General features: G+C 38.6%; 1 protein-coding gene and 1 long non-coding RNA gene across 2 annotated transcripts; both read left to right on the top strand.

Moving 5' to 3' along the window:
- The first annotated feature begins 1,598 nt into the window (after positions 1-1,598).
- LOC140706396 (epidermal retinol dehydrogenase 2) lies at positions 1,599-9,022 on the top strand. The gene is made up of 7 exons (XM_078393086.1): positions 1,599-1,608; positions 2,026-2,441; positions 4,388-4,519; positions 4,981-5,080; positions 6,292-6,436; positions 6,642-6,764; positions 8,743-9,022. Exons 1-7 carry the CDS (start codon positions 1,599-1,601, stop codon positions 8,792-8,794), a joined length of 978 nt encoding a protein of 325 aa, XP_078249212.1. The 3' UTR covers positions 8,795-9,022.
- Positions 9,023-23,033: 14,011 nt separating this feature from the next.
- LOC110089696 (uncharacterized) lies at positions 23,034-25,157 on the top strand. Its single transcript, XR_013545402.1, has 3 exons — positions 23,034-23,165; positions 23,633-23,732; positions 25,013-25,157. It is a non-coding gene; the product is annotated as an uncharacterized LOC110089696 (long non-coding RNA).
- Positions 25,158-27,874: the final 2,717 nt, after the last annotated feature.

Below are 27,874 nucleotides of genomic sequence, written 5' to 3'. Positions count from 1 at the left end.
AGTTAAGATCTAACTAGGGGGCACTTTTGAAAGAGCCGTCCCTCAAGGAGGCAAGAGGAGTGGCTCGTAGACAAAGGGCCTTTTCGGCAGCTGCCCCCAGACTATGGAATGCCCTCCGAATTGAGATTCATCTGGCGCCGACACTGATAACATTTCGGCGCCAGGTTAAAACCTTCCTGTTCCAGAAGGTTTTTAATTGAAATAATATTAGCTGTGGGCCCGATGGCAATTTATATATATATATTAATTGTATTTTAATTGTTCTGAATTTTTATTGTATTTTAAATGTTGTAAGCCGCCCAGAGACCTTTGGGTAATGTGGGTGGCATATAAATTAAATACATACATAGATACATAGATACATAGATACATAGATACATAGATACATAGATACATAGATACATAGATACATAGATACATACATACATACATACATACATACATACATACATACATACATACATACATACATACATACATACATACATACATACATACATACATACATACATACATACATACATACATAAAAATATATACAGTAAGTGCTTCTGTCTAAGCGGTATGACACTAAATGTTGGGAAAGAACATTAAAATGTAAGGTTCATATGCTGGCAAAATTCATTTTCCTGAGCTTTCATTTCCCAAGCCTGAGTGCTGGAAAAGAAGCCCCAGGAGCCGAGTCTCAGGGACAATAACTGAGATCTGGCAAATCTAGTAACGGAGGGGATGAAGAGGCATCTACTGGAAGAACTTTGTTTTCTCTTGTGGATTTGAATGACCCGTCCTGCACTATTTTCGCTTTTATTGCAGAATAGTTTTCAAGTCATCCTCTTGTTTTTGCTTTCTTGGAATCCTTTGCATAAAGAGTTGTTGGTCTTTTCTGCACCAATCCAATATTTACTAGTAATTCAAACGTTGTTCCCTTATTTCAGCTGTAGAACATATCACATGCAAATGGCTAGATCAATGTTACAATAATGAAGAAGGAAAGAAGACAGATGAATGTCTTCTTTGTACAATACTCTTGAATACCTTTGTCTACCACAGCATAAATAACTATTCCTTTGCTGCAACCACATTTATTGATGTAAATTGTTTCATTACCTATAAACTTCCAAATATTACAGTCATGGCCAAAAATATTGGCACCCTTGCAATTCTGTCAGAAAATGCAAGCCTTCTCTCAGAAAATTGTTGCAGTTGCAAATGTTTTGGTACTCACATGCTCATTTCTTTGGCTTGTGTTGGAACAACACACAAAAAAAAACTGGTTGAACTAGACTTCTTTAAACATTGTTTTAAGAACTTTTCCCCTGACATGATTCAAAATGGAAACTCATTCTCTGCCCTCCCATTAGTTGCCATGGCAATGGGGCCCCTAGGTTGAACAGTATTTAAATGTATTTACAGTATTTATCATCCTTGGCATAAAATGTGATATGTGTGTCTATTGTAGATTTATTGACAAGGAAGGAAGGAAGGAAGGAAGGAAGGAAGGAAGGAAGGAAGGAAGGAAGGAAGGAAGGAAGGAAGGAAGGAAGGAAGGAAGGAAGGAAGGAAGGAAGGAAGGAATCCTCGCTAGATCCTATGAGGAAATGGCCGCAAGTGAGCTCTTCAATCTAAAATTGTTTGGGTGTTCTTTTCCAACAGCCAATTAGCTGGTTCATTCTAAAGCCACTAAATGCAAGGATGTAGGAATGTAGAAGATGAACTGTCTTACTCATTGCAAATCTATAAGGTCATAATGCACAGTATGACTAACATAAACATTTCCTACTGCATTTAAGACTAGAAGGCATTCTTAATTTTTTATAATTATAGTCTTTGTCCACTCCTTTGTTATTTTTTTCTATTTTTACATACAGGAAGAAGAAGGAGGGCAGGTATATATACCCTCTCTAATGTGCAGTGTGCTTTATCCTCTATGAATTCATAATAAGGAGTATGAAAGGTTGGGCAGAATTACTCTCAATGTGATGCTGAAAAGTGTTAACTGAAATATTTCAAAAAATAATTATTAAGTTTTTCTGGAAATAATAATCAGAGATTATAGTAATATCACCATAAGATTTTGTTATTGTTTTGAAGATACTTTAAGCAGAATCATGTCTCTTATGAGAAGCATCCTGGATACTCTGACATTTTTACTTTTATTTCCATATTACTGCTTGGAGGCTTTTGTCCTGATGTTCATCGGTACCCAAACAAAAAAAAAGGTGGCTGGGCAAATAGTGCTTGTCACTGGCTCGGCAAATGGAATCGGAAGACAGATTGCATTGAATTTTGCCCGACTTGGTGCTGTTCTCGTTCTCTGGGACATTGAAGAAGAAGGAAATGAAAAAACAACTGAACTCGTCCGGGCAAATGGAGCACAAGCTGTTCATACCTACAAGTGTGACCTACGCAAAAAAGAAGAAATCTATACAGTGGCAGATCAGGTAAGCTAGCAGAGCTTTAATTATGGTTCTAAAATGTACAATATTATTGCAGTTACTTTAACCTTTTATATATTTGGTATCGCAGAAAAAGTATGCATGAAAATTGATATATTAGTAGGTGAAGGAAATCAATGTCTTACGGAAAAGACTTGAAAATAATTATTTTGGGGAAACATGCATAGAAAAAGGCATTGGGAGAAAATGCATACACGTACAGTGGTACCTTGCAAGAAGAATGCCTCACGCAATGAAAAACTAGCAAGATGAAAGCATTTTGCGATTTTTTTGTGCCGCGCCAGACAAATTTTCCTATGGCCTTGCTTTGCAAGGGGCCGGAGGGAGGGAGGGAGGCTGAGGAAATGAAACTTTTCAGCCTCAGAGGAGAAAGCCGTGCACTTTGGTGAGTCCATGCTGGAGTGAATATTTATTTATTTATTTATTTATTTATTTTATTTCTATCCCGCCTATCTGGTCATACTAGACCAGATACTAGGCGGCTTACAATCGGAGCAACAATAAAATTATTAAAAACATTACAATGAGCTTTCCCGAGGCTTGGAGTCTTTGGTTTATCGGAAGTGGGGGGGAAGCGCAATCTGCCAGTAAGCAGCTTCTCTTTTTTAGGGGAAAGGGGGGAGGAAAGGGATGCTCGTAACTTTGCCTTCTTGTTCCACCTCCTCTCTGTCTCTCTCTTTCTCTCCCCCCAATATTTTCTGACTTTTTTCACCCATAGGAACACATTAATCAAATTTCAATGCATTCCTATAGGAAACCGCACTTCACAAGACAAAATTTTTGCAATATGAAGTGACTCGCAGAATGTCAGTATATGAGGATTAATTGATGTGAAATTAGGACAGGATAAACTTGGGAGACGATAATGAATAACTGAGGGTCCACAACAAATATTGAAGGAAATGCATCTCTCTTAAAATTAGTATAGTTTCCAGCTAGTTATCCAATTTCTTCAGTTATGCATGTGAGCCTCAGCAATCAGATTTCCAAATTAAATCAGTGTATATCACCTTGTGAGTAATCACTAGGCAATCACTAGGATGAACCAGATGTCTTTCATCACTTGGAGGAACACAACGCCTAAATGTGTCATGAAACATGTCATCTAGTTTGATCCTCAGAGAAATCAAAGCTGGCAAAATGGAATCATAATTGCTCAGAGTAGAACTGTACAAATGGTAAAGGGAAAAGGATTGGTGAGGGAACAATATAAAATTATCATCCCTCTATCCTGCAACTCCATATGTCCCTTCAGACATCCTCTAAGGGATGTGGAGTTCCACAACAATATTTAAAGTAGCAATGGAGATTACAAAGAAGAAAACAATTCACAAAAATCACAATCCACCTCTTAGTTCTAGTGGAGAGACTCTGCTAGAACCAGGAGCCACTATAGGCATGCAGCAGAGCTGGAAAGCCTCTAGAGAGGAACCATGAAAAGTCCTCTGAGTATGTTCCAGGAGACATGAGCACCTGGAAAATTGTGGAGCACATTTGAATAGCCCCGGACATATGAAAGTACCCTCCACACTCCAATTTATATTTGTTTCAAAAAGCATTGAGAACATTTTAAATCAATGCTTTTTGAAACACCTTCTGGGGTTAATTTCACTATGTTCTGGGACAACTCCATCTGTTTTTTCCCCAGTTTTGGCATCACCTAGACCAGCTTGGGAGTAGCCGCCCCAAAAAAAAACTTGTGAAGCTACAAAGCAGAAAATGCTTTTCGAGTTTAAGAAAAAAATCAGAAGAAAATATTGTTTTGGACTGAGATATATGGGAGAGGGTGTGATCCTCCAAGATCAAAGGAAGAGCACATGTGAGCCACATGGTCTTAAAGCTGCCCACATATGTTCTGGGGCCTAGGCCATGTTACTAAATCACAAATTCTACATTTTTTATTGCATCTCAATTTCTTCTTTTTACTACAGGTCAAAAAAGAAGTGGGAGATGTAAATATTCTAGTCAACAATGCAGGTATATTGAATAAAAAGAGTTTTCGTGATCTTTCTGACTCTGAAATAGAAGAAACCCTCAAAGTCAACACAAAGGCACATTTCTGGGTAATTATTCTGATTTTGTCAATAAGTGTAACTACAAGTATTGCTTTTAGATGTGTATGGTTTGGATCTGACTCCATTTGAGAATACCTGACATTAGAAAATGCAACCCTAAGATGTTTGTGTGTTCATTATCATGATAATACTAATTAATTTACAATAATTTAATATTAGTTTATTCAAATCATACTACTTTATAATACTAAACAACTTTCTCCTAATATGAACTTTCCCCCCTCCTAAATACCTTCCTATAAAACAGTGTTCAGTATTCTTAGACTTACTGAAAGCAGTAGAGTAAGTTACCACTTTTTCTTGAAATTACTTAATGATCTGAATCCAAATATTCAAAAGTTAAATGAATATTAAGATCCCGAACATCTACTTATGATTGATCTATTAATATTTGTTCTATGAAAATGTTATGAAGCATGCCTGATATTTATTTCCCAACTGTGTCACAGACTTGCAAAGCCTTTCTGCCAGGCATGATTACCCGCAATCGGGGACATTTAGTTACTATTGCAAGTGTTGCAGCATTCTTTGGAAGCAATGGTACCACAGGTCAGTGAATCAGAGTATATATTACATTTATGTAATTAAATTAAATTAGGGTATATATTACGTCTATGTAATTAAAACTCAGAGCTAATTGTATCAGAACTACTACAAAACAAAGTGCCTCAGTTTGTAGAATTAACTACTTAAGGGAAAGAATTGAGGGAATATATGTTAAAGCGCAAGATGCTGGTATAGAAGGAAACCTTCCTTTGAGTGTCTGGATTGCAATAGAGATGGGCAGAAAATGAGTCACGAAGGAAAAAAGATCCACAAATTAGGCCATTTTGTAGTTTGTTTTGTGGTGATTTGGGGAAACATGCCTGGCAAGAACAAAATGAAACATAAAACTACTATCGCCATTGGCATTTCATACATGGGCTATAATTGGGACATCCCAAATCATCTTCAATAAATGTGGTCTGACTATTGGGATGACTCTTTTCCCCACCCCTTCCAACACGGATGAAGATCGAATTTGGGATGTGTGAATTATATTTCCACAAACAGGTAACCCAGGAAAGTGTTCTGGCTGAAGAGAACAGAATCAACAGAAATAAACCTTTTTTTTTCTTGAAGAGATCTACTTTGCTGTCTTATGGACAATATATGAGAGGTCTGAGAAAGAGAAAGGGATGAGATGAAATTCCATGTGGCGGAAAGAAATTTGGCTTCCCTGTTTGCATGGTCCTATTCATAGGACTGTCCTCTTCCCCTGAAAATCCAGGAAAGTACTAATACCAGCATGGACAAGGATCAAGTTGAGGTATCCCCAAAAGGGCACAGTATGTGTTGGATGCCAATATATATGCCCTTATTCTGGTGTGAACTGGGTTAGAGCCCAAATCCACACATATGCTCTGAAGTGTTTAAGAAAAGCAAATCCACATGTTATTCCTGGAGTTTTGAATCACTACTAATTTATAGAAACTGAGAGATCCTGGTGGAATTCTGTTTATACTGTTATTAAGACAGATACTGCAATGAAGCTTGCCATCAGGGCAAGAAGATAGCATTTCTTGTTTTCCATCAGGAAACAAAAGTTTAAAAGTACACCAGCTCTGTACATCCAAATTTGCATTCAACCACAACTGGGTTTTAAGAGAGCTGTAACGTAAGTCATTTGTTTTCAGAAGAACATGGTTCTCTAATTTCATTGAAAGATACAGTACTACTCATCCTTATGTTTTAATCTTTCTGCTTTTTCCACTTTGCAGACTATTCTGCCAGTAAATATGCAGCATTTGGATTTTTGGAGTCTCTCACTCTTGAATTGAGGAAGGAAGGGAAGAATGGCATTAAAACCACCATTGTGTGTCCTAGTTATGTGAATACAAGATTAATTGCTGGTGTAAAAATAAAGTAAGTGCTGGCTTTTGAATGACAATGAATTCATACAAATTTAGAAAAGGCTAAGTAAAGAGCCTCAGCAAATGAAACTTGGTGCTCAAGGGACAAAATGCATGTAGGTGTGTGGAACTAATAATTTTTTGGTCAATTCAGGGTGTCGTCGTCGTCCCCCCCCCCCCCCCAGCATTTCTTGAATCAATGTTTTCTCTTTTTTCAGACCTACATTTCTACTTCCTCTCTTGGATGTAACTTCTGTAGGCAGGAAGATTGTGGATGCCATCCTGAAAGAGAAACTTTATGTGGTTCTGCCGCCACAAGCGCGTCTCCTAATTCTTAAAATGTGAGAACATGACTTTTCCTTCATTTGATACCTCTTTGTTTAAATACTGCTCAATAGCATAAATAACTAAATAAACAAACAAAGGGAATTACTATATAGAATTTAAATGTGATGGCTCTTATAGTGTATCTCACGTTAAACTGAGATTGGTTTCTTCTGTCTAGCTAGCTATCTTTGTTTGTTCTAACTCACTGAAATACTGCCCTTTAATCTTTTGGATGGGAGAAGACCAAAGGAAAATTATGATTAGAATTCAAGTGAATATGTATTCCATGTAAGATCTATCAAATAACTCAGAGTGGTGAATAGCTGCAATTAACAAACCTCTAACCTAATTCCTGTTTGCATGCTGATTCATAGAAGTGGCATGCTATTAAGATTTAGTCCGGGACACATTAACTAATGGTTTTTCACCACTCCCAGTTACGCCATAGCATTCATGCAGGTGTAAAATATTCAAGCAAATTCTGGTCACTGACAGCAACAAAAATTCATTAATCTTCTTACCTGGTAGGTAAAGGGTTTCTTTAACAACCAAACACATCCAAATCAGTAGGAAGAATATATATATTTTAAATCATTCTTTCTGAGTAACATTTATAACAACAGAAGCACTTCTTACTTTTTAAGAATCAGTGCATAGGACTCAGGTTTATCTACAAACTGTATCCAGCCATATAAACAATTGCAAAACTACTTATAAATGGACTCAAAGCTCATGCAAGCAGTAACAGGAGAAAGTCTTGCTTAAATTCCATATCATCTGGGATCCAATCTATATCCAATAAAACATAGATCAAATGTCTAATAATGGAAAGGTATATTCCTACGTAATTCTAACAGAAGAATGCCCCCCCGGCCATGATCCCAGTTCCAATTTGGAAACAGGGAAGGGAAGACACATAAATTCATCGAAAATATGATTCTTTGCTTGTCTATGCAGAAGTGAGCTCTCCTATGGTACAAGTCATAATACAAAGATAGGTATCAATTCCTGCAGGGTTGTTGTTGTTTTTTTCCAAAAATCCAAGCCAAAAATTGAAAGCACATGCACATACATAATCTGCTGAAAATCAGAGAAAAACATTTATCTGCCTTGGTGCTCAGAGAAGCTGGCAAGCCAGCAAGGAAAAAGTATGACATGATATACATGCAAAAAAGGGAAGCAGTTTTGAAATTATGGGGTTCATGCCTTCCCTCCTCTTCTAACTCCTTCTGCTGTTGCTTCTTCCTCTTCCTTTTCTTCCTCTTCCTCTTTTTCTTCTTCTCTATAGACAGTTTGTCGGTTATAGTTGATTGCACATGTTCTAAAAGTACATTTGGCATATATTTCTCAAAAGAAGGTACAACATTGCTTCTGAAAAAAGCTATTGACATATTCTGCACTTGTTCAGTTTTTCTTTAGAAAAATACATCTAACTGAAGACTAGAAAGCAGATCTGGCAAAGATCCCCAAGTATTATTAGAAGGAGACTGGAATGATTTTTTCTTATGCAATGATAAGAAAGCCTAGAAACCAAAATGATCAAAAAACTAATTAAAAATGTATTCAGTTGTTCTTGAGCAAGTAGAATTTATGATAACAAGCAGAGACCTCTGGACACAAATATAAGAGTATAATCTCATTTCAGATTAGATTCTTGCTGAACAAAAATCAGTAGACAGAATAAGTTTTTATCAAGACAATTTCTGCTCCATAACATTCTCAGAGAATCAAACTCGTGTGAAGATAGGTCTCCTCACTCCTTCCCCACTTTTTCAAAAGTAAATAATTATAAAATGAGGCTTCTCTATAGCCCTGTTCAGATTGATATACTGAAGAGTATGATGAGAGCTATGGAGAGGCACATAAACATCTAGTGAAAAGAACAGAAGAAAAGAGAAAGAACAGAAGAAAAGGCCCTTTGGACCATTCCAGAGAAGGATATGATTTGTTTCTTTTAGCACTAACCAAAATTGTGATCTGTTTTCCCTGCAGATTTCTTCCTAAGAAAGCAGTTTTCCTTCTGGCAGACTATCTTGGATTCTAATTTTGATGACTTCGGAAGGTGCATTAGAACAAATGACAACGCAGTTGAATGACAACTGTGGTGCTGTATGTTCCACAAAAATTCTTCTCAGCTGTTGGTTCATTTGATACTCAGAGGTCAGCTGTTTTGTATATTTTTCAGCCAGCTTTTTTTGCCTCTTATGTATCATACAAATATGTATGATATTCAGCAGATCATTAGATATTCCTATTAAACAAGCAGATGCAATATTGACCTGATCTGTCTTTATTTCATTTTGAAAAGATAGCAGTGTTCTATCTAGCAACATGGCAGATTACTAAATGGACATGCTCATGGCTTAATTTATAACTTGTCTCTAACCCAAAATGATAGATTAGATAGAAATATTGGACAGGGATTTATGAGATCTAAGCCCCGTCTGGCTTGTCAGTTTGCTATGTTCTGATCTTAGACACCAGCTGCAATATGGAAATGCTAAGCATTTCTCAAAGGTTTTGGACTTGCTTTCATCTTCTAAATCAATAGTAGACAACCAGCCTATTCAGACTAGTTTGCTTTGGTCAGACCTCACCTCAAAAACTGTACCCAGTTCCAGGCACTACAGCATAAGAAGGATGCCAACAAGCCGGAACTGGTCCTGAAAGAGGTGACCTGGATGATAAAAGATCTTAAGGACAACCTATGTGGAGCTGGATTTAGCCTGGAGAAGAAAAGATTTCAAGGTGAATATCTTCAAATATTTGAAAACTAGTCACTTGGAAGAAGGAGCAAGATTCTGCTCCTGGAATATGATCTCATTGGCTGAAAATCCATCGATCAGTAGTTTGATTCACCAGGAGACGGGATAGTTGTGGCCACCTGGGCTGATGGGGTTCCCTGCTTTGCCACCTGTCTGGCCATGGGCAAGCGGCCATGAACTGATAAATCATTTTTTAACAGTTTATACCTAGAAAATCCTGTGAGGGTCATTATATGTCAGAAACGACTTGATGGCACATAATTATTAATTATAGTGATGTGTAATATATGTAGGCTATTCTAGCAAATAGTAGCTTAGCACAGAATAAGTTTTAATTCTGGTAAGTGGTAGTCTACATTAGTGAAACAATAATTTATATTTTTGTTTGTTTCTCTTCACACAGATGTCAGTTTTAGAAATATAATTCTCTGAAGAGCTGCTTTGTTGCAGATTTACTCAAGAAATGTTTTTCTCTTTTCACCACTAGGTGGCAATTGATCTTATTTTAAGTTCTTTAGTTTTAGAATAGATCAGTGCTTCCCAACCTGGGCTATGTGTTCTCTAAGGGGTATAAACCAGGACATTTAGTGGTACACGGACAAAAAAGAATAATGGTAGAAAAACTAACATCCCTCAATAGTGTTGTTTAATTATATCCTGAGAAGTGAGAACCCCTGGGCTTCTTCCTTCCACCATTTCAATGAGCCTATTCTACTTGTAATTTATTACTATACAGTGGTGGCTCGCTAGACGATGTTAATCCATTCCATTGAAATCGCTGTCTTGAGAAAACATCATCTAGTGAAAAGTGTTTCCCCATTGGAATGCATTGAAACACGTTTAATGCATTCCAATGGGGAAAATAGCTGTCGTCCAGCGAAAATCGCCCATACGGAAGCCATTTTGTGAAGTGCTGATCAGCTGTAAAAGTGCTGTCTTGCGAAGCATAGGTCCCAAAAACACCCATTTTGCGAAGATTGCCGATAGGGAAGCCATTTTGCGAAGCCAACGATCAGCTGTAAAAATCATTGTCTTGCGAAAAAACGGTTCATGAAGCATGGACCAAATTATCATTCAGCGAAATTTCCCCACTCCTACTGGGGCCCAATAATAATCTTTTAGAAATGTAGGAAATAAAACAGGCCACAAATCACACAATTTCCAGTGCTGATACACAAATACCAGGAGTATGAGAAACAAACAAAAGGAACTGGAAATCCTAGTTCAGGAGGGTAAATATAACTTGATAACAATAACTGAAACTTTATGGGATGATTCCCATGACTTAAATACAGCAATTGAAGGATATGAATTGTTCAAAAAGAACAGAAAGAATAGAAAGGAAGATGGAGTAGCATTCTATGTAAAAAAACAAACACATTTTCCTGCATAGGAATACAAGAAGATGAATTTGGTTGTCCAATCAAGAGCATCTGTATTAATATAACTAGGGCAAAAAACAAAAGGAACATGGTAGTTGGAGTCTACTACCAACTACCCTATCAAGAAGAAGATGCAGATGAAACTTTTGAAAAACAAATTGCAAGAATTTCAAAGAATCATGATATAGTAGCAGTTGGAGACTTCATTTACACTGATATCTGTTGAGGGACAAATTCTGCCAAATATGGACCTTTGTGAGAAGGAACAAGTCCCGGCTATGAAGAAGGCACATGTCGCTGCCCCTCGAACAAAGAAAAAGGCATCTAAAAGGGTACAATGGGGTGACAAGGAACAAAAAACCTTCAAGATGTGGAAAGATAAACTATGTTCACTGACAGTCTGACACACACCTGACTTTAACTTCCCCTTCAACCTTCAAACGGATTCATCAGACAGGGGGTAGGAGCTATATTAGCACAGATCAAAATGGGTGAAGAATATCCTATAATCTGAGTAAAATGCTATCACCTCAAGAACAGATATATGCCACTATTGAGAAAGAAGCACTGGCAGTTAAGTGGACCATGTAATCTTTGAAGTATTAATTACTAGGGAGGCCTTTCACACTCAAAACTGATCATGCACCCTTACAATGGCTCAGTAGGATAAAGGAGACAAATCCAAGGCTAACTAGGTGGTATCTTAGTCTGCAACCCTTTTCATTCACAGTAAAATGCAGGAAGGCAAGTGCCCACGCTAATGTAGACTATTTCTCTTGACAGGGACCTTGGGATAGGGACAACAAAGAGTGGACGGCCCACTCATTGGGGGGGGGCATGTGAGAAGGAACAAGTCCTAGCCAGAAAGGAGGACGGTGAGCAATGCCTTCAAGCACCCACCACAGAGGGATACAACATAGTATACATGCTGTTGCCAGCCATAGCCCAATTAGGAGTAGAAGGAGAAAAGAGTGGGAAAGAGGAGAGATGGGGGATGAAAGGGGGAAGGATCCAGTAGTAGAGAGTTATCTAGTTAGGGTGGCTGAGGGAGAAGAGGGAGGTGAGGTGGATTGGGAGGCAGAGGTGGTGAGGGAAGAAAAGGAGAAGAAGAGGGAAGAGAAGAAGGAGGATACTCCTTTAGGATGGGGATGGTTGGAGACTGAAGACCCTTGGACTCAGGAGAGAGTAAGATGAAGCTGCCAATAGAAGAAATTGAGAGAAAGCAGCAGTATCAGAGGATCAGTATGCCTGAGGGTAAGAGAGAGAAAGACAGAGGAGAAGATAAGAGAAAAGGGACAGAAGGATTTGCGATCCATTTGGGAGAAGCAGAACCCATAGAATGGACAGTGTATGTATACCCAAAGGAAGGAGATCACTGGAAAAGCAGAGCCTGGCCAATTCCGACCAATCCAACCGTGACACCTACAGAAGTAGAGTGGGCTCAGCACCCCTGTTGCGGCACCATATTTATTTATTTATTTATTTATTTATTTATTTATTTATTTATTTATTTATTTATTTATTTATTTTTTTATTTATTTATTTTATTTTATTTTATTTTATTTTATTTTATTTTATTTTATTTATATCCCACCTATCTAGCCACTTAAGACCACTCTAGGCGGCTTACAACAAGCATGATACAATATAATTAAAACAATTTTAAAAAGGGGACAAACTATGGACAAGATGGAACAGACACTAGGAGAGAGGAAAAAAGAGGGAAAATCAGGAATTGGTTGAGGGGAAGGCCTGCCGAAACATCAGTGTTTTTAATTGTTTTTTTAAAAACAATGCCCCCATTTGAGGAACCCAACAAGAAAACTGACAGATCAAAAGTGTTTTGGAGTGAACCTTGATCATGAACGCTATTGTTATTGCAGAGTTGAAAGACAATTATGCTAAATGGAAGGATTTGAAGAACCCATTACCCATTAGTACTACAGAAGTTATTGTTCACAGTTCTCAAATGTTAGACAATAAAAAAGTTATTTAGCAAAAAGAGCCATTGCTGTTTTTCAGGGAACATAATGGAGGATGGAGATCACCCAAGCTTGAACCCACTCACAACTTTCCAAGGGCTTGGATTTTGGCTTGTGTGGCTGGTAATTTTCTTCTACAAAAAGTGGAGGAAGAAACCAGAGAATTAGCTACAGTATCCTAGGACTTGATCCTAACCAATAGAGATGGTGGAAGAAGTGGCAGCAAGAGGAATTCTGGGAGAAAGTGACCATGTCCTACTTGAGTTCATGATTTCAAAAGAAATAAAATCAGAATGTAGCCACACATATCTGCAGAACTTTTTGTTGTTTAGTCGTTAAGTCATGTCCTCTGAAGATGCCGGCCACAGAGACTCGTGAAACATTAGGAAGAACAACCTTCAGAACATGGCCAAAGAGACCGAAAAACCCAGAACAACCATTAGATCCCGGCCGTGAAAGCCTTTGTGAATATCTTGGACTTTATGCTTTTCTTCCTTTATTAATGGTGTTATAACAGATTTCTTTGTCTTCTTGATTCAAGAATAATGCCTGAGGATGTACACAAAGCATGCTTGGCAGAGTGGTGAATTTTGGCTAAGAACCTCTGGCTTTCCTTTGTTGGTGGCAAGGTCTCCAACTCTGGACGTATTCAAGAGGGAATTGGACAACCAGCTGTCAGATCTACTTTGATTTTGATTCTTGCACTGAACAGGGGGTTGGACTCAATAAGTTTATAGATCTCTTCCAACTCCATTTTTCTATTATTCTCCTCAGTCCTGGCCTCACCCTGGTTAATTTCAGGACATGGATTCTCCTTGCTAATTTATACCAAAATTATAGTTAATTTACTTAAGTAAATCAACAAAACTTAACAAAAATCTTCAATTATACTTACCTACTGATTATAGGGATGACTTACAGCCTAAGCCTATATTTTATATTCAATCTCTTTCCATACTTAATCTTAAAATCTTTGCATTGCAATCTATACTTATCATAAGTAAACATCTCAGTATCTATGTTTTTCTACTTGTGGCCTCTTCATGCCTACAAACAGATCCCCTCTTAAATCTAAGAGGGATTTCAGAAACCTATAAAGGTTTACCAGCAATGCGAGAAGAGTTTTTCTCCCAGGCCCTTTGTTGCTGCTAACAAGGCCTTTGGAAAAAAGGGCTTGTGGACTCAAAATGCTGGGGCGCCATTCCCTACTGCAGATACACACTAGGCTAAAGTGCACCTATTTCCTCACTCCCTTCCTGTAGCTGCTGGTTACTCTCTCTCTCTCTGCTGTTGGAGATCTGGAAAAGCAAAGCAAGTCCCTGAGAATTTAGCTAGCACCCTGAGAGCTGGTAAACCTAGACCCTATGCAAGAAATTCCAAAATTTCAGAAAGATGAGGTGTAAGCTTAGAACAGGAATGCCTTCCCCCCCCCCACCAACATGGCCTCTGGCATAGTGGGGTGACCAGCACCACTACCATGCCTCCCAAATTTCAATTTGGTGAGACTCTCAAAAAGTTACCTTGTGCTTTCCAGTCAGTGTTGGGAGCATTTTTTCCATGATTTGTGGACAGTATTTTTGATAGACAAGTAGCAGGTACAAGGAAGCTGTTTCAAACCTCCCTCACACTTTCTGTATGAATTTTTTGGGTGTGGGGTATGGTTGCAGATGCGGCCAACATTCACAACCCTTTCTAGTGTTTTGGAGGCCCATGTACATATAGTCTTTGGAATCCGAGCTAGTTGTGGAAAACATGGGGTTAGGTCAATGGAGCTCTCACCGGTGGAGTGATGAAGAAAAAAAAGAGAAGGAAAGTGAAGAAAACAGCAGAGTGGCATAAAGGAGGATCAGACATGGAGTGGATTTGACTAGCAGGCACATTTTGATGGCTTCTGACTGCAATAGCCCTAGGAGTATTTATTTTGTGTTCTCTATTTTGTCTGTAACAGCTGTGGAATTAGCTCTCAAGGAAAGCCAATCAGTTGCTTGGAAAGTCCTAACCTTTGGGCTGGCAGCCAAAACTACATTTTTCTAAGAGGCCTTTGGCCTTTAAAATTACATTTTTTGTTAACCTTGAAAGGATATTTTCAACAAGCCTACTTTTAAACAATGCTTCAAAATTGTTTTTAAACACTGTTTTAAATCTGCTAACATTTGAAACTCCAGCACTGTCATTTTCACTCAAAACCGATGGCAAAGTCTTGCAATTGTGTTGCAATTGTTGCACATGCTATACAGTACTTTGCAGTTGTTCTTGAAAGGCACACCCCCGTCATGTTACAAAGGACATTCCCAGGGTTCGGGCTTTTTAATCTCAGAGACTAGATGACCAACACCATTCCAAAACCATCTACTATAAAATGACCAATATACAGACAAACAGACACATGTACATATATTCCTCTATAAAATTATGTCTTTTCTTTAATCTGAACATCTGACTTTCAGATTAAGGAAGGATCATCTCCTCAGAATCTTCGCAGATGTAATGTACATTAGTTCTTTGACTTTTTAGGTCTCTTCCATGTCCTCAGAGTTCACTCAATAAGCCTTCCTTTCAGATCATCCAGTGAGGTACCTTTTCTACATGTTCAAGATGGGTCCAAATAGACTTCTTTAAGCATTCTGGTTTAAGGAATTTCCCCCCGACATTATTCAAAATGGATGTTCATCTTCTGCCCTTCCATGAGTTGCCATGATGATGGGGTCCCTAGGCTGAACAGGATTCATCATCCTTGGCACAAAATGTGGTACGTATGTGTGTCTATTGTAGATTTATTGACAAGGAAGGAAGGAAGGAAGGAAGGAAGGAAGGAAGGAAGGAAGGAAGGAAGGAAGGAAGGAAGGAAGGAAGGAAGGAAGGATTTCTTGCTAGATCCTATGAGGATATAGAAAACTCCACTTCCAGTCCCGGGAAAATAAGCGGACCAAGCAGAGGCCTTTTATCCAAACAAGAAATTATCACAAGTCACTTTCAGTTTTGAGCTCCTTGATCTAAAACAGCTTGGGAGATAAAACATGGAAAAATTGCTTTCTGGGAGGGGAAAAAAGCTGTGGTGAGGTGATTCAAGAGTGCTGCAGGCCACATGCAGCTCACAGGCTTACTCCTGTACCAAACTAACCACTACAGATATTATTTAAAACCCCTTTTAAAAGCACTTTTCTGACCTTATTCAGATGTTATTCAATCGGGTGATGTGAACAAACTTACAGTGGAGCTCTTCATCCTGCCCTCATCTTTCATCATCTTCTTCCCAGTTTTGGTTAAGTGTTGCCCCTCAATTCATAGCTCCAAATTGAAAACCAGAATGGGGCTTCTTTGTCTATCATTACACTGATAGGTAGCATCTGTCAGATCATTCCTACTCCAGCAACTCACATGCAAGTTGTAGAGTGAGAAGCAAGAGGATAATAACAATAATCTTAGAACTGCTTATCTGGAAGGGTCCCTATGGATCACTTAGTCCAGCCCCTCTCTAGGAGGCACAGTGGGGAATCAAACTCCCAGCTTCTGGCTCCAGAGCTAGAGACCTAAACCACTGACCTAAGATTGTTTTGAGTGCTGCATTCTCAATGCTAGAGAAGGGATCCAGCTCTTCACTGAATGACCTAGTTTGAAAATAATAAAAGGGAGACATTTAGCAGGTAAAACTGGGTGTTCTTTCCAACAGCCAGTCAGCTGGTTCATTCTAAAGTGCCCAAGGGTATAGGAATGGAGAAGCCAATAAAAAGCTTAATTAATGAAATGATTTCCTCATTGCAAATCTGTATGTTCATCATGCACAGTATGACTAACATAAAATTTCCTGCTGCGTTCAAGACTAGTAAACATCTTTATCATATTAAATTATAGTCTTTGTCCACTGCTTTATGATTTAGTATTTATAAATGCAGGAAGAAGAAGAATGGCAGGTATATAAACACTCTCTAACATGCAGTGACCTTTATCTTCTTTGACTTTAACAAAGAGTATGAATGGTCAGGCAGAACTACTCTTACTATGATGCAGAAAAGATCTGCATGAAATGATTCAAAAAGAACATTATAAAGTTTTACTGGAAATAATAGAGTTTATACTATATTAGCATAATATTTTGTTTTTCTTTGTAAGATAATTTGTAGAGAATCATGTCTCTTATAAGAAGAATTCTGGATACTCTGAAATTTATATTTTTGTTTCTATATTACTGCTTGGAGGCTTTTCTGATGTGCTTCTGTACTGGGAAAAAAAAGGTGGCTGGGCAAACAGTGCTTGTCACTGGATCAGCAAATGGAATCGGAAGGCAGATTGCATTGAATTTTGCCCGACTTGGTGCCGTTCTCGTTCTCTGGGACATTGATGAAGAAGGAAATGAGAAAACAGCCAAGCTCATCCGGTCAAATGGAGCACAAGCCGTTCATACCTACAAGTGTGACCTGCGCAAAAAAGAAGAAATCTATGCAGTGGCAGACCAGGTAAGCTAGCAGATCTTTAATTATGCAAATGCATTGATGGGGACTCGCAAGTGATGAATCCCTGCCAAGTCTGGCTTAAGTCACACCAATGACTTGACTTGGACTTGATTTGAGGGTTTGGGAGGGGGACTCACAACTCAGCTCACGACTCAGACCCATTTCTCTTAATCAAATTGTCAAATCCATATAACTCTCCCTTCCTGCCATTACCACTGCTGCCCACCACCACTTTCTTCAGAGGCAGCAGGCCTGGCTTCCCTTCCAGGAGCTCCCTTCTGCCCATGCACCTGCCACCTAGCTGAAAGGCCGGCACATACGCAGAGGCAGGAGCTGACTCTGGGTAGTGGTGGCAGCAGAGGTGGTAGGTGTGGTACCAGGTAGGGAGGCCCACTGTCTCTGCATATGAGCCAGCCTATCAGCTGGGTGGTGCATGCATGGGTGGAAGCAGCAGCCTGCTCATGGAATGGAAGCCATGTCTGCTATGTCTGAAATTCGCAGTGGTGAGTGGTGGTGGTGGCAGTGACGGTGGGTGGCAGTGCCATAAGCAGTGATGACAGAAGGTAGAGAGGCCTGCTGGGCCTGCGCATGTGCCAATGTATTATCTGGGTGGCTCAGAGGCAGCATCTGGCTCCTGGAAGAGAAGCTGGACCTGCTGCCTCTGAAGATGGCAGTGCCGGCTGTGGTGCTGGCAGTGGCACCAGGTATGGAGGCCGACTGTCTTTGTGCTTACTCTGGCATATCAGTTGGGCAGCAATGCACAATCCAGATCTTTGGATCTGAATCCCAAGCCTCAGGGGTGGGGCAAATGACTTGGGACTCTGACTCAAGGCTTGGGACTCAGGACTCGGGCCCAAAGACATGGAGTTGGGACTTGAGTCCGAAGATTCGGACTTGAAATAGGGACTCGGGTCCAAAGATTTGCTATCATCCCTGTGTGAATGTAAAATATTATTGCAATTACTTTCACCTAGTTTATATTTGCACCATGAAAATTATCTATCTGGCTGTGAGATAATGCGGAAAAGAAAGCTAGATTACAAAGTGCAGAAAAGAGCCAGATTGAAACAGATTATTCGAATGTGAACCAGTTTGGATTGTAGTCATAGGGCTGAAACGAGCAATTTGAAAGATTTCATTCAGTTTGCATTTTGAATGAATACTTCCCAAACCAATTGAGACACAGTTGTCTCTCTGTATTTGCACTTCTTAAAATCTGGTGAGACAGATCTTCAGGAACAAATGCCCACAAACATACATTAGAGAAAAGTGTGCAAAAAAATGGATAGATTCGTGGGGGTGGTAAATTAATGTATTAACAAAAACAGTTCAAAAACCATTTATCTTAGAGAAACATGCATAGAAAAATGCACTCTTTGGAAGAAACTGCATACAAATATATGAGCACTAAATGATGTGAAAACAGGACAAACTCAAGACAGAGAAAATGAATTACTGAGGGTCACACAAAAAGTTGGATGAAATGCATCTCTCTTAAAATTAGCATATTTTCCACTAGTTATAGGATTTTATTGAAGATGTGTGTGTGCCCCAACGACTGGATTTCCGATTAAGACTTTGTTCACCACCTTGTGATCACTCACTTGACAATGTATGCCTAAATGCAACACACAGAAATGAGAACAATTAGGTGATAGGATGAACCAGATGTCTTTCATCACTTGAAAGAACACAGTTCCTAATATGTCCTAAAACATCTCATCTAATTTGATCTTCAGATAAATCAGAGCTGGCAGATTGGTCCATGTCTAAATAGAACCATAATTGCACAGAACAAAACTGTACGAACCTTAATGGGAAAAGGTTTTGGAAGGAAACAATGCAAAATTATCATCCCTCAATCCTGCAACTCCATATATTACTTCAAGTATTCTCTAGGGGGTGAGGAGCTCCTCAGCAATGTATAAAGTAGCAATGTAGGCTGCAGAGAAGAAAGCAATTGGCAAAAATCACTACCCACCTCTTGCTTCTAGTGAAGAACCTCCACCAGAACCGAGATCTACTAGATTCCCCTTACCATGGGAAACAGACCATCCATTCAAGCAGGAAGGCCTTAACATCTTAGTAAGAAAAATATTCCACTGAAGTCAGGGAAATACTCTTTCAAGTAATAGACATAGAACAAAGGGGGGAATTCTATCCAATTCATGCAGTCATTTCTCCTCTCATGTTTCACACAAAAAAAGAGATAGAAATTGGACTTCTGTCCCTACTTGTGTCTGTACATAAATGGAAGAATTATTTAGTAGTACTTAAGTCTCATCACAGACTAATTACATTCTCACTGATTTCCACATAAAATAAAATAGTACAATGTGGTTGGGATTAGAATATAATGGTGGAACGGTATCATCCTAGAAAACATCCGTTTTGAAAGTGCAGTTTATACTGAGTTTAAAAAGAATGGGGAGGGAAGGAATGTTTTGAGAGAAAATTACAGAAAGGAATTGGCAACTTTCTGACTCCACCCTTCTTTTTGGTCTTCAATTCAGTCAAGGGCACAATACTTTATTTTTAGTGGAAAATCACTGGGAAAGGAAAGGGCTCCCTCACCAGTCACACCCACTACCTCTAGCTCTCACATTAATGTGTTGCCATATAATAATAAACCATTTTACTCATCACGTTTGTTTTCAGCATAACGCTTCTGGAAGGTTTCAGACCTTGTAAGAGCTATACAGCTGAAACCTTAAATCGAAGCCAACATTTTGAAAATGGCATTGAAACACATTTTTTAAAAAAAAAAACTGGAGCAGCATTTGTCGACCTTACAGTAGCATTTGATACTGTTCACCATCAACTGCTGATCAGAAATCTCTACCTCCTTACTAAAGATCATGGATAACAGAAATGGCTTTCGTTCTACTCCAATAATGAATTTCAAGGAAGGGACAGTGCCTGAAGAAATCAAAGGAACCATCTGCTACAGGGCAGCATCCTGGCACCATTGCTTTTTAACATTTAAACAAATGATCAACCAATACTCCCATACTCCAGAAACTTCATCTGTGCTGATGATCTTGCCTTGACAGTCCAGTGTCAAGGGAAACCTTGGAAGCCACTGTGCACCAGCTAACCTCTGCATTAGAAGATCTTTCTTTATATTATAAAAACAACTGGCTGAAAACAAACCTTTCAAAAACACAGCTCTGTATCTTCCACTTAAAGGGATAGAGAAGCAAACAAGAAGTTCTGAATTAGCTGGGACTGCAGGATCGTGGAACACTGCACCACCCCAAGTATTTGGGCAACTGAACCCTGACCTACAGAAAACATTGCTTAAACAGCAAACAGAACTTGCTGCCAGAAATAACATACGTAGGCAACTGGCTGAGTCAGATGAGGGTGCACACCCATAAACAATAACAACAGCTTTGTCCCTGTGCTACTCAACAGCAAAATATGCTAGTGTCAGCACATACCAAAGACATGGATGCAGCTCTTAATGAATCAAGCAGGATTATTACTGGCTGCCTGAAATCTACCCTTATTGAACAAGTCTACTATTTGGCTGGCTTTGGCTCTCCAGAGGACCACTGAGAGGTGCTAGTTAATAATGAATGGAAAAATATGATATAACACCAAACCTACCCACTTCATTGTCACCAACTCCCTAGGTAACAGCTAAAATTGAAGAAAACTACTGTAAATATTAAACCAGAAGAGGCTAAACCTATAGGGAACAAAAACAACATAAGTCCCCCAATAGATGAATGCCAAAGAATGTCTCCCATCAAGACAATTCACTAGTTGGGCCACTTGGAGCCAATTAACAGACTTTGAAGTGAAGTAGGATGATCAAGAAATAATAATGTAAAATGGGCTACACGCAAGACAAATTTTCTATGATTGTGGAGAAATTCAATTAATGCAGCACTTATTTGCAGGCAATTTATGCCCCACTGTGTGTACAAACGAAGATATAGCATATGGCCAAGATAACGCTATTGAAATAGACTACTTCTAGTCAAAAATAGTATAATTAACTTCACATAAAATTTTGTTTTTAATTATATCTATATTGCATGTTGTTGTTGTTTAGTCATTAAGTTGTGTCCGACTCTTCATGGTCCCATGGACCAGAGCATGTCAGGCCCTCTTGTCTTCCACTGCCTCTCGGAGTTTGGTCAAATTCATGTTGGTCACTTCGATGATACTCTCCAACCATCTCATCCTCTGTCCTCCCCTTCTCTTGCCTTCACACTTTCCCAACATCAGTGTCTTTTCCAGGGAGTCTTCTCTTCTCATGAAAAGGCCAAAGTATTGGAGCTTCAGCTTCAGGATCTGTCCTTCCAGTGAGCACTCAGGGTTGATTTCCTTCAATATAGATAGGTTTGTTCTCCTTGCAGTCCAGGGGACTCTCAAGAGTCTCCTCCAGCACCACAATTCAAAAGCATCAATTCTTTGGAGGTCAGCCTTCTTTATGGTCTAGCTCTCACTTCCATACATCACTACTAGAAAAACCATAGCTTTGACTATGCAAACCTTTGTCGGCAAGGTGATGTCTCTGCTAGGTTTGTCATCGCTTTCCTCCCAAGAAGCAGGCATCTTTTAATTTCATGGCTACTGTCACCATCTGCAGTGATCATGGAGCCCAAGAAAGTAAAATCTGTCACTGCCTCCATATCTTTCCCTTTTATTTGCCAGGAGGTGATGGGACCCATGATCTTAGGGTTTGTTTGGTTTTTTTATGTTGAGCTTCAGACCATTTTTGTGCTGTCCTCTTTCACTAAGGGGTTCTTTAATTCCTCCTCACTTTCTGCCATCAGAGTGGTATCACCTGCATATTGGAGGTTGTTGATATTTCCTCCAGCAATCTTAATTCTGGTTTGGGATTCATCCAGTCCAGCCTTTTGCATGATTTATTCTACATATAGGTTAAATAAGCTGGGGAACAATATACTTGTCGTACTTCTTTCCCAATTTTGAACCAATCAGTTGTTCCATATCCAGTTCTAACTGTTGTTTCCTGTCCCACATATAGGTTTCTCAGGAGATAGATAAGGTGGTCAGGCACTCCCATTTCTTTAAGACTATATTGTATACATGTCCATAATTTTAAATTGTGTAATGCTCTGATGTAAATGAAGGAGAAATAATAATAAACCATTCCACCCATAGTAAGGTTTCACACAACTCATCCATTTTATTTAGCTTCACTACATGTTCCTGTCCAATGCAAGAAGAAAAAATCTGTCTGAACTGGACTCTAACCAACATTGCAGTAGCGGCAAGGGGACTTTTCCCATCACCACAATCATTAAAAAATAAAAAAATAAAGAAAACCTGGTGTACACTTACATGTAGACTGGTTTACTCTTCCAAACTCATACATTATATAAATTATAATTCTACTATTTTGACCATACATTGGGGGATAAAGGTAGGAAAAATATGTTCCTTGCACCTTTTATCTTCTGGGGTCAATTCACCATATCTGTTTGAGATGGGGGAGGGGTTCTGCCCAGATTCGACATCACTTAGAACAGCCCTGGAAAAAGCAAAGTAGGTTTCTTCAAGGGAAAAAAAGTTTATTTCTGTTGAGAAATAAAGGTAGCGAAACATTATGTTCTAGCCTTCTGTGCTCTCTGTCTTTTCCCTCTTTCTTCAACATTCCCTTTTCTTGTCTTTTTAGAATCCTTTTACCCAAGGAAATCACAAATGATCTTTTTTTTACTGTAGGTAAGAAAAGAAGTCGGAGTTGTAGATATTCTAATCAACAATGCAGGCATATGGAAGAAGAAGCCTTTTATGGAACTTTCTGACTCAGACGTAGAAGAAACCTTAAAAACCAACACGGAGGCACATTTCTGGGTAATTATTATTTTTTTTTGTCTATATGTGTAACTACAGGTATTGTTTTTAATTTTGTATTGTTTGGATCTGACTCCATTTCACAATGGCTGACATTAGAAAATGCAACCCTAAGATGTTTGTGTGTTCATTATCGTGATAATGCTAATTAATTTATAATAATATTAGTTTATTGAAATCATACTACTTTATAATATTAAACAGTTTCCTCCTAATATGCACTTCTTTTTCCCCCTTCCTAAATACCTCCATATAAAACAGTGTTCAGTATTCTTAGACTTACTGAAAGCAGTAGAGTGAAAAAGTTCCCACTTTTTCCTGAAATTACTTAATGGTCTGAATCCAAATATTCAAAGGTTAAACCAGTGTTAAGATCCTGAACAACCACTTATGATTGATCTATTAATATTTATTCTATTAAAATATTATGAAACGTGCCTAATATTATTTTCCCATCTATGTCACAGACTTGCAAAGCCTTTCTGCCAGCCATGATTGCCCACAACCGGGGACATTTGGTTACTACTGCAAGTGTTGCAGCATTTTCTGGAGGCACTCAAACCACAAGTCAGTAAAATAGGATGTAATTTTTTTTAATCTATGTAATTAAAGCTCAGAACTAATTGTATCAGAACTAGTACAAAACAAATGTGCTTCAATTTGTGGAACTGGCTACTCAAGGAAAAGAACTGAGGGAATATATCTTTCTGCATTACTCTTCTAAAAAGAAATTATACAAGGCTGTCCCCATTGCCCTTTCAAAGTCCCTCAATGCCTGTATTCTCTGTGGTTGTTTTAGGAAACTTCCACTTCACAGTGACAGTGGGGTTATCTCGCTGGTGGTTGGATAAAAAAAGGGGGAAAAGAAAACAGGACAGCTTTGTAGGCTGCCTTATTATAACCACAAATCCTTCTGTCTTGCCTTGAGGGAGGGAGGCAAAACTTCAGGGCATGGTGCAGTTGCACCTTTTCTTGAGTCTATAACCTGGCCTTTCTATTTGCATTTTCCTCCCCACCCACCCCTGAAAATCCAGGTTAATAATACAAGCGTGGGCAAGGGTCAGGTTGAGGTATCCCTGAAAGGGCACAGGGCGAATCGGGTGCCAATCTCTGTGCCCTTACTCTGGAATGAACTGGGTTAGAGCCCAAATGCACACCTCTCTTCTGAAGTGTTTAGGAAGAGCTAATCCACATGTTCTTCCTGGACATTTGAATATAACTAATATAACTTGATAGCCTGTTTCTACTGTTTGCGTTTCTACTGTTATTAAGCCAGATAGCATTCCTTGTTTGCCATCAGGAAACAAGATGTTTAGAAGTACACCAGCTCTGTACATTGAAGTATGCATTCAACCACAAGCACGTATATACTGAATTGAGTTTAGGGTTTTAAGAGAGCTGTAAAATAATTCAGCTGATGTCAGAAAGCTGATATTTTTCTCTAATTACATTCAGGATACAGAACTGCTCATCCTTTTGTTTACCATATTTTTCTGTTTATAAGACGAACCAATGTATAAGACAATCCCCCCCCTTTCCTAACGCCAAATTGGAAAAAGCAGGGATCAAAGGGCTCCCTTTTTGCTAAGCCCCATGCCTTGGCAAAAGTCAAAGTGACTCCCACTTTTCCTTGCCTTTCAAGAAGGCATGGAGCTTAGCAAAAAGGAAGAGAGCAACAACTCCCCTTCCTTTTTGCTGAGCCCTTCGCAAAAGGCAGTGGTAAAGAGCTGCCTTCCGTGTATAAAACAACCTTCAATTTTTCTCAAATCATTTAAGGAAAAAGTTTTGTTTTATACACGGAAAAATACGTTATGTGTTTTAATTTTTCTGTGTTTTCCATTTTTCAGTCTATTCTTCTAGTAAACATGCAGCATTTGGCTTTTTGGAGTCTCTTACCCTTGAACTGAGGAAAAAAGGGAAGGAAGGCATTAAAACCACCATCGTCTGTCCTAGTTATGTGGATACAAGATTAATTACCGGTTTAAAAATAAAGTAAGTCCTGGATTTTAAAAAGCAATCAATCCACACATGTTTACAAAAGACTAAGTAAAGAGCTTGGGCAAATGAAACTTGGTGCTCAAGGAACAAGAGCCAAAATACATGTGGGTGCATGGAACTCATCATTTTTTTTTGTCAAAACTGTTACTTTGATCCAGGGCGGTTTTCCCCCCAGCATTTCTTGACTCAATGTTTTATCTTTCTTCAGGCCTACATTTCTACTTCCTATCCTCGATGTAGCTTCTGTAGGCAGGAAGATTGTGGATGCCATTCTGAAAGAGGAACTTTATGTCGTCCTGCCATCACAAGCGCGACTCCTAATTCTTAAAATGTGAGAACATGACCTTCATTTGATATCTCTTTCCCTGTCTGTCTATCTATGTATCTATGTATCTAGCTAGCTGCAAATAATAAGCCTCCAATCGAATTCCTGTTTGAATGCTGAGTCACAGAAGTGGCATGCTATTAGAAATCAAGTCCCAGACTTAATTAATGGTTGTTCTACACTCCAAATTACACCACAACATTTATGCAGCTGTAAATATTCAATCAAAATTCTGGTCAATGAAAGCCAACAATAATCCATAAATCTTTGTACCTGTTTCTTAATCAGCCAAATACATCCAAAATCAGTGGGAAATATATATGCTTTAAATAGTTCTGTGTGAATATCATTTATAACAATAGAGGCACTTATTCCTTTTTTAAGAATCAGAACATCAGACTTAGCTTCTTTACACATACAAGTGTATCTAGCCCTAGAAATGTTTACAAAACTACTCATAAATGGACTCATGGTTTACGCAAGCAGTACTAGGCAAAATGCTTGCAGAAATTCCATATCCTGTCGGAATTTGATCTCCGTCCAACAAGATTCTGTACAGACTGAAATTCTAATAATCAAAAGGTACATTCATTCTAACAGAAGAATGATTTCTGTCCCCCTCTCCTCAGGCCATGATCCCAGTGTCAATTTGGAAACAGTTAGGGCATGGAGCACACATTGAAAATATGATCCTATGCTTGTCTATGCAGAAGTGAGCTCTCCTCTGTTACACGTCAAAATGCAAAGGCAGGTATCAGTTCCTGCAAATTGACTCAAACATCCAAGCATATGCATAATCTGCTTAAAAAAATCAGAGAAAAGAGCTTCCTCTGCTTTGGTGCTATAAGAAGGTGGCAAACCAGAAAGAGAACAATATGACATACTATATATGCATAAATGGGAAGCAGTTTGCAGAATATGGAACTCATACCCTCCCTCCCTCTCTGCTCCTGCTTCCGCTCCTCATTCTGTGCAGCCAGCTTGTTGCTTATAGTTTATTGTAGATGTTCCAAAAGCACACATAAAATATTTCTCCAAAGGAAGCTACAATGTTGCTTCTGAAGAAAATATTGACATATTCCGTACTTCTGTGTTTTTTCTTTAGAAAAATATAGTTATTTAAAGAACAGAAAGCGGATCTGGCAAAAATTCCCAAGTATTATTAGAAGGAAATTAGAATGAAACATTTCTTTAGTACTGATAGAAAGCCTAGCAACCAAATTATCATGAAATTAATTAAATTGAATTCTGTTGTTGCTGTTTCTAAGTTACAAGAAACCTGTAATTCATCTAAGAAGCAAATAGAACTTTTGATAACATGTACAGACTTCTGGCCACTAATATGATAGCAATATCTCATTTCAGGCTAGATTCCTTGTGAACAAAAATCTGTGGAATTAGTAAATTATTGTGAACAAGACCGTATCTTCTCCATAACATTCTTAAAGAATCAAATTCTTGTGAAGATAAGCCTCCTCAACTTTCCCCCATCATTTCAAGAGAAAATAATTACCGGTATATAGTGAGTCTTCTCTATAACTTTGTTCCGGCTTTATATTCAAGGGTGTGGTGAGGGCCATGGAGAGGCACGTAAACATCTAGTGAAAACAGTAGAAAAAAGAGAGAACATGGGGAGGCCCTTTGGACCATTCCAGAGAAGGATATGATTTGTTTCTTTTAGCACTAACCAAAATTGTGATCTGTTTTCCCTGCAGATTTCTTCCTAAGAAAGCGGTTTTCCTTCTGGCAGACTATCTTGGATTCTAATTTTGATGACTTCAGAAGGTGCATTAGAACAAATGACAACGCAGTTGAATGACAACTGTGGTGCTGTATGTTCCACAAAAATTCTTCTCAGCTGTTGGTTCATTTGATACTCAGTGGTTGTATATTTTTGAAAGGCAGCTTTTTTGCCTCTTATTTATCATATAAATAGCAGATCATTAGATATTCCTATTAAAGCATGCAATATTAACCTGATCTGTATTAATTTCATTCTGAAAAGATAGCAGTGTTCTATCTAGCAACATAGCAGATTGTGGCACAATGCCCATGTCACTCCTGTCCATCATATGGAGCTCAAGGGCAGGAGCCTGTGATAGGACAGGAGGGGTGGAGTTAGACGGACAGTTGGGGAGGTAGAGAGACAGAGAGATAGGGAATGGAAGTGAGAGAGTGAGGACTTTGAATTGAGAGAGTTAAGACAGAGAGTGGAAACTTGGAGTGTTATAGAGAATAGGAAAGAGTTAAAAGTAATAGAAAATAGATAGATGATTAAAGAATATTGTTAAAGAGGTTAGCGTGAATAAAACCCAGACAAGTAAACGTGTAATCAAATACAATTTAATGAATGATCCTTAACAACTGTGATTTACATCTGTGATTT

Source organism: Pogona vitticeps, chromosome 4 (assembly GCF_051106095.1).
Source record: "Pogona vitticeps strain Pit_001003342236 chromosome 4, PviZW2.1, whole genome shotgun sequence".
Classification (NCBI taxonomy): domain Eukaryota; kingdom Metazoa; phylum Chordata; class Lepidosauria; order Squamata; family Agamidae; genus Pogona; species Pogona vitticeps.
Note: the sequence above shows the minus strand (reverse complement) of the source record. Positions and strands in the feature narration are given on the sequence as shown.

Coding starts and splice junctions, on each gene's coding strand:
- LOC140706396 (XM_078393086.1), top strand. Junction 2,442..4,387: donor TCTATACAGTGGCAGATCAG/GTAAGCTAGCAG, acceptor TTTTTACTACAG/GTCAAAAAAGAAGTGGGAGA. Junction 5,081..6,291: donor TGGAAGCAATGGTACCACAG/GTCAGTGAATCA, acceptor TCCACTTTGCAG/ACTATTCTGCCAGTAAATAT.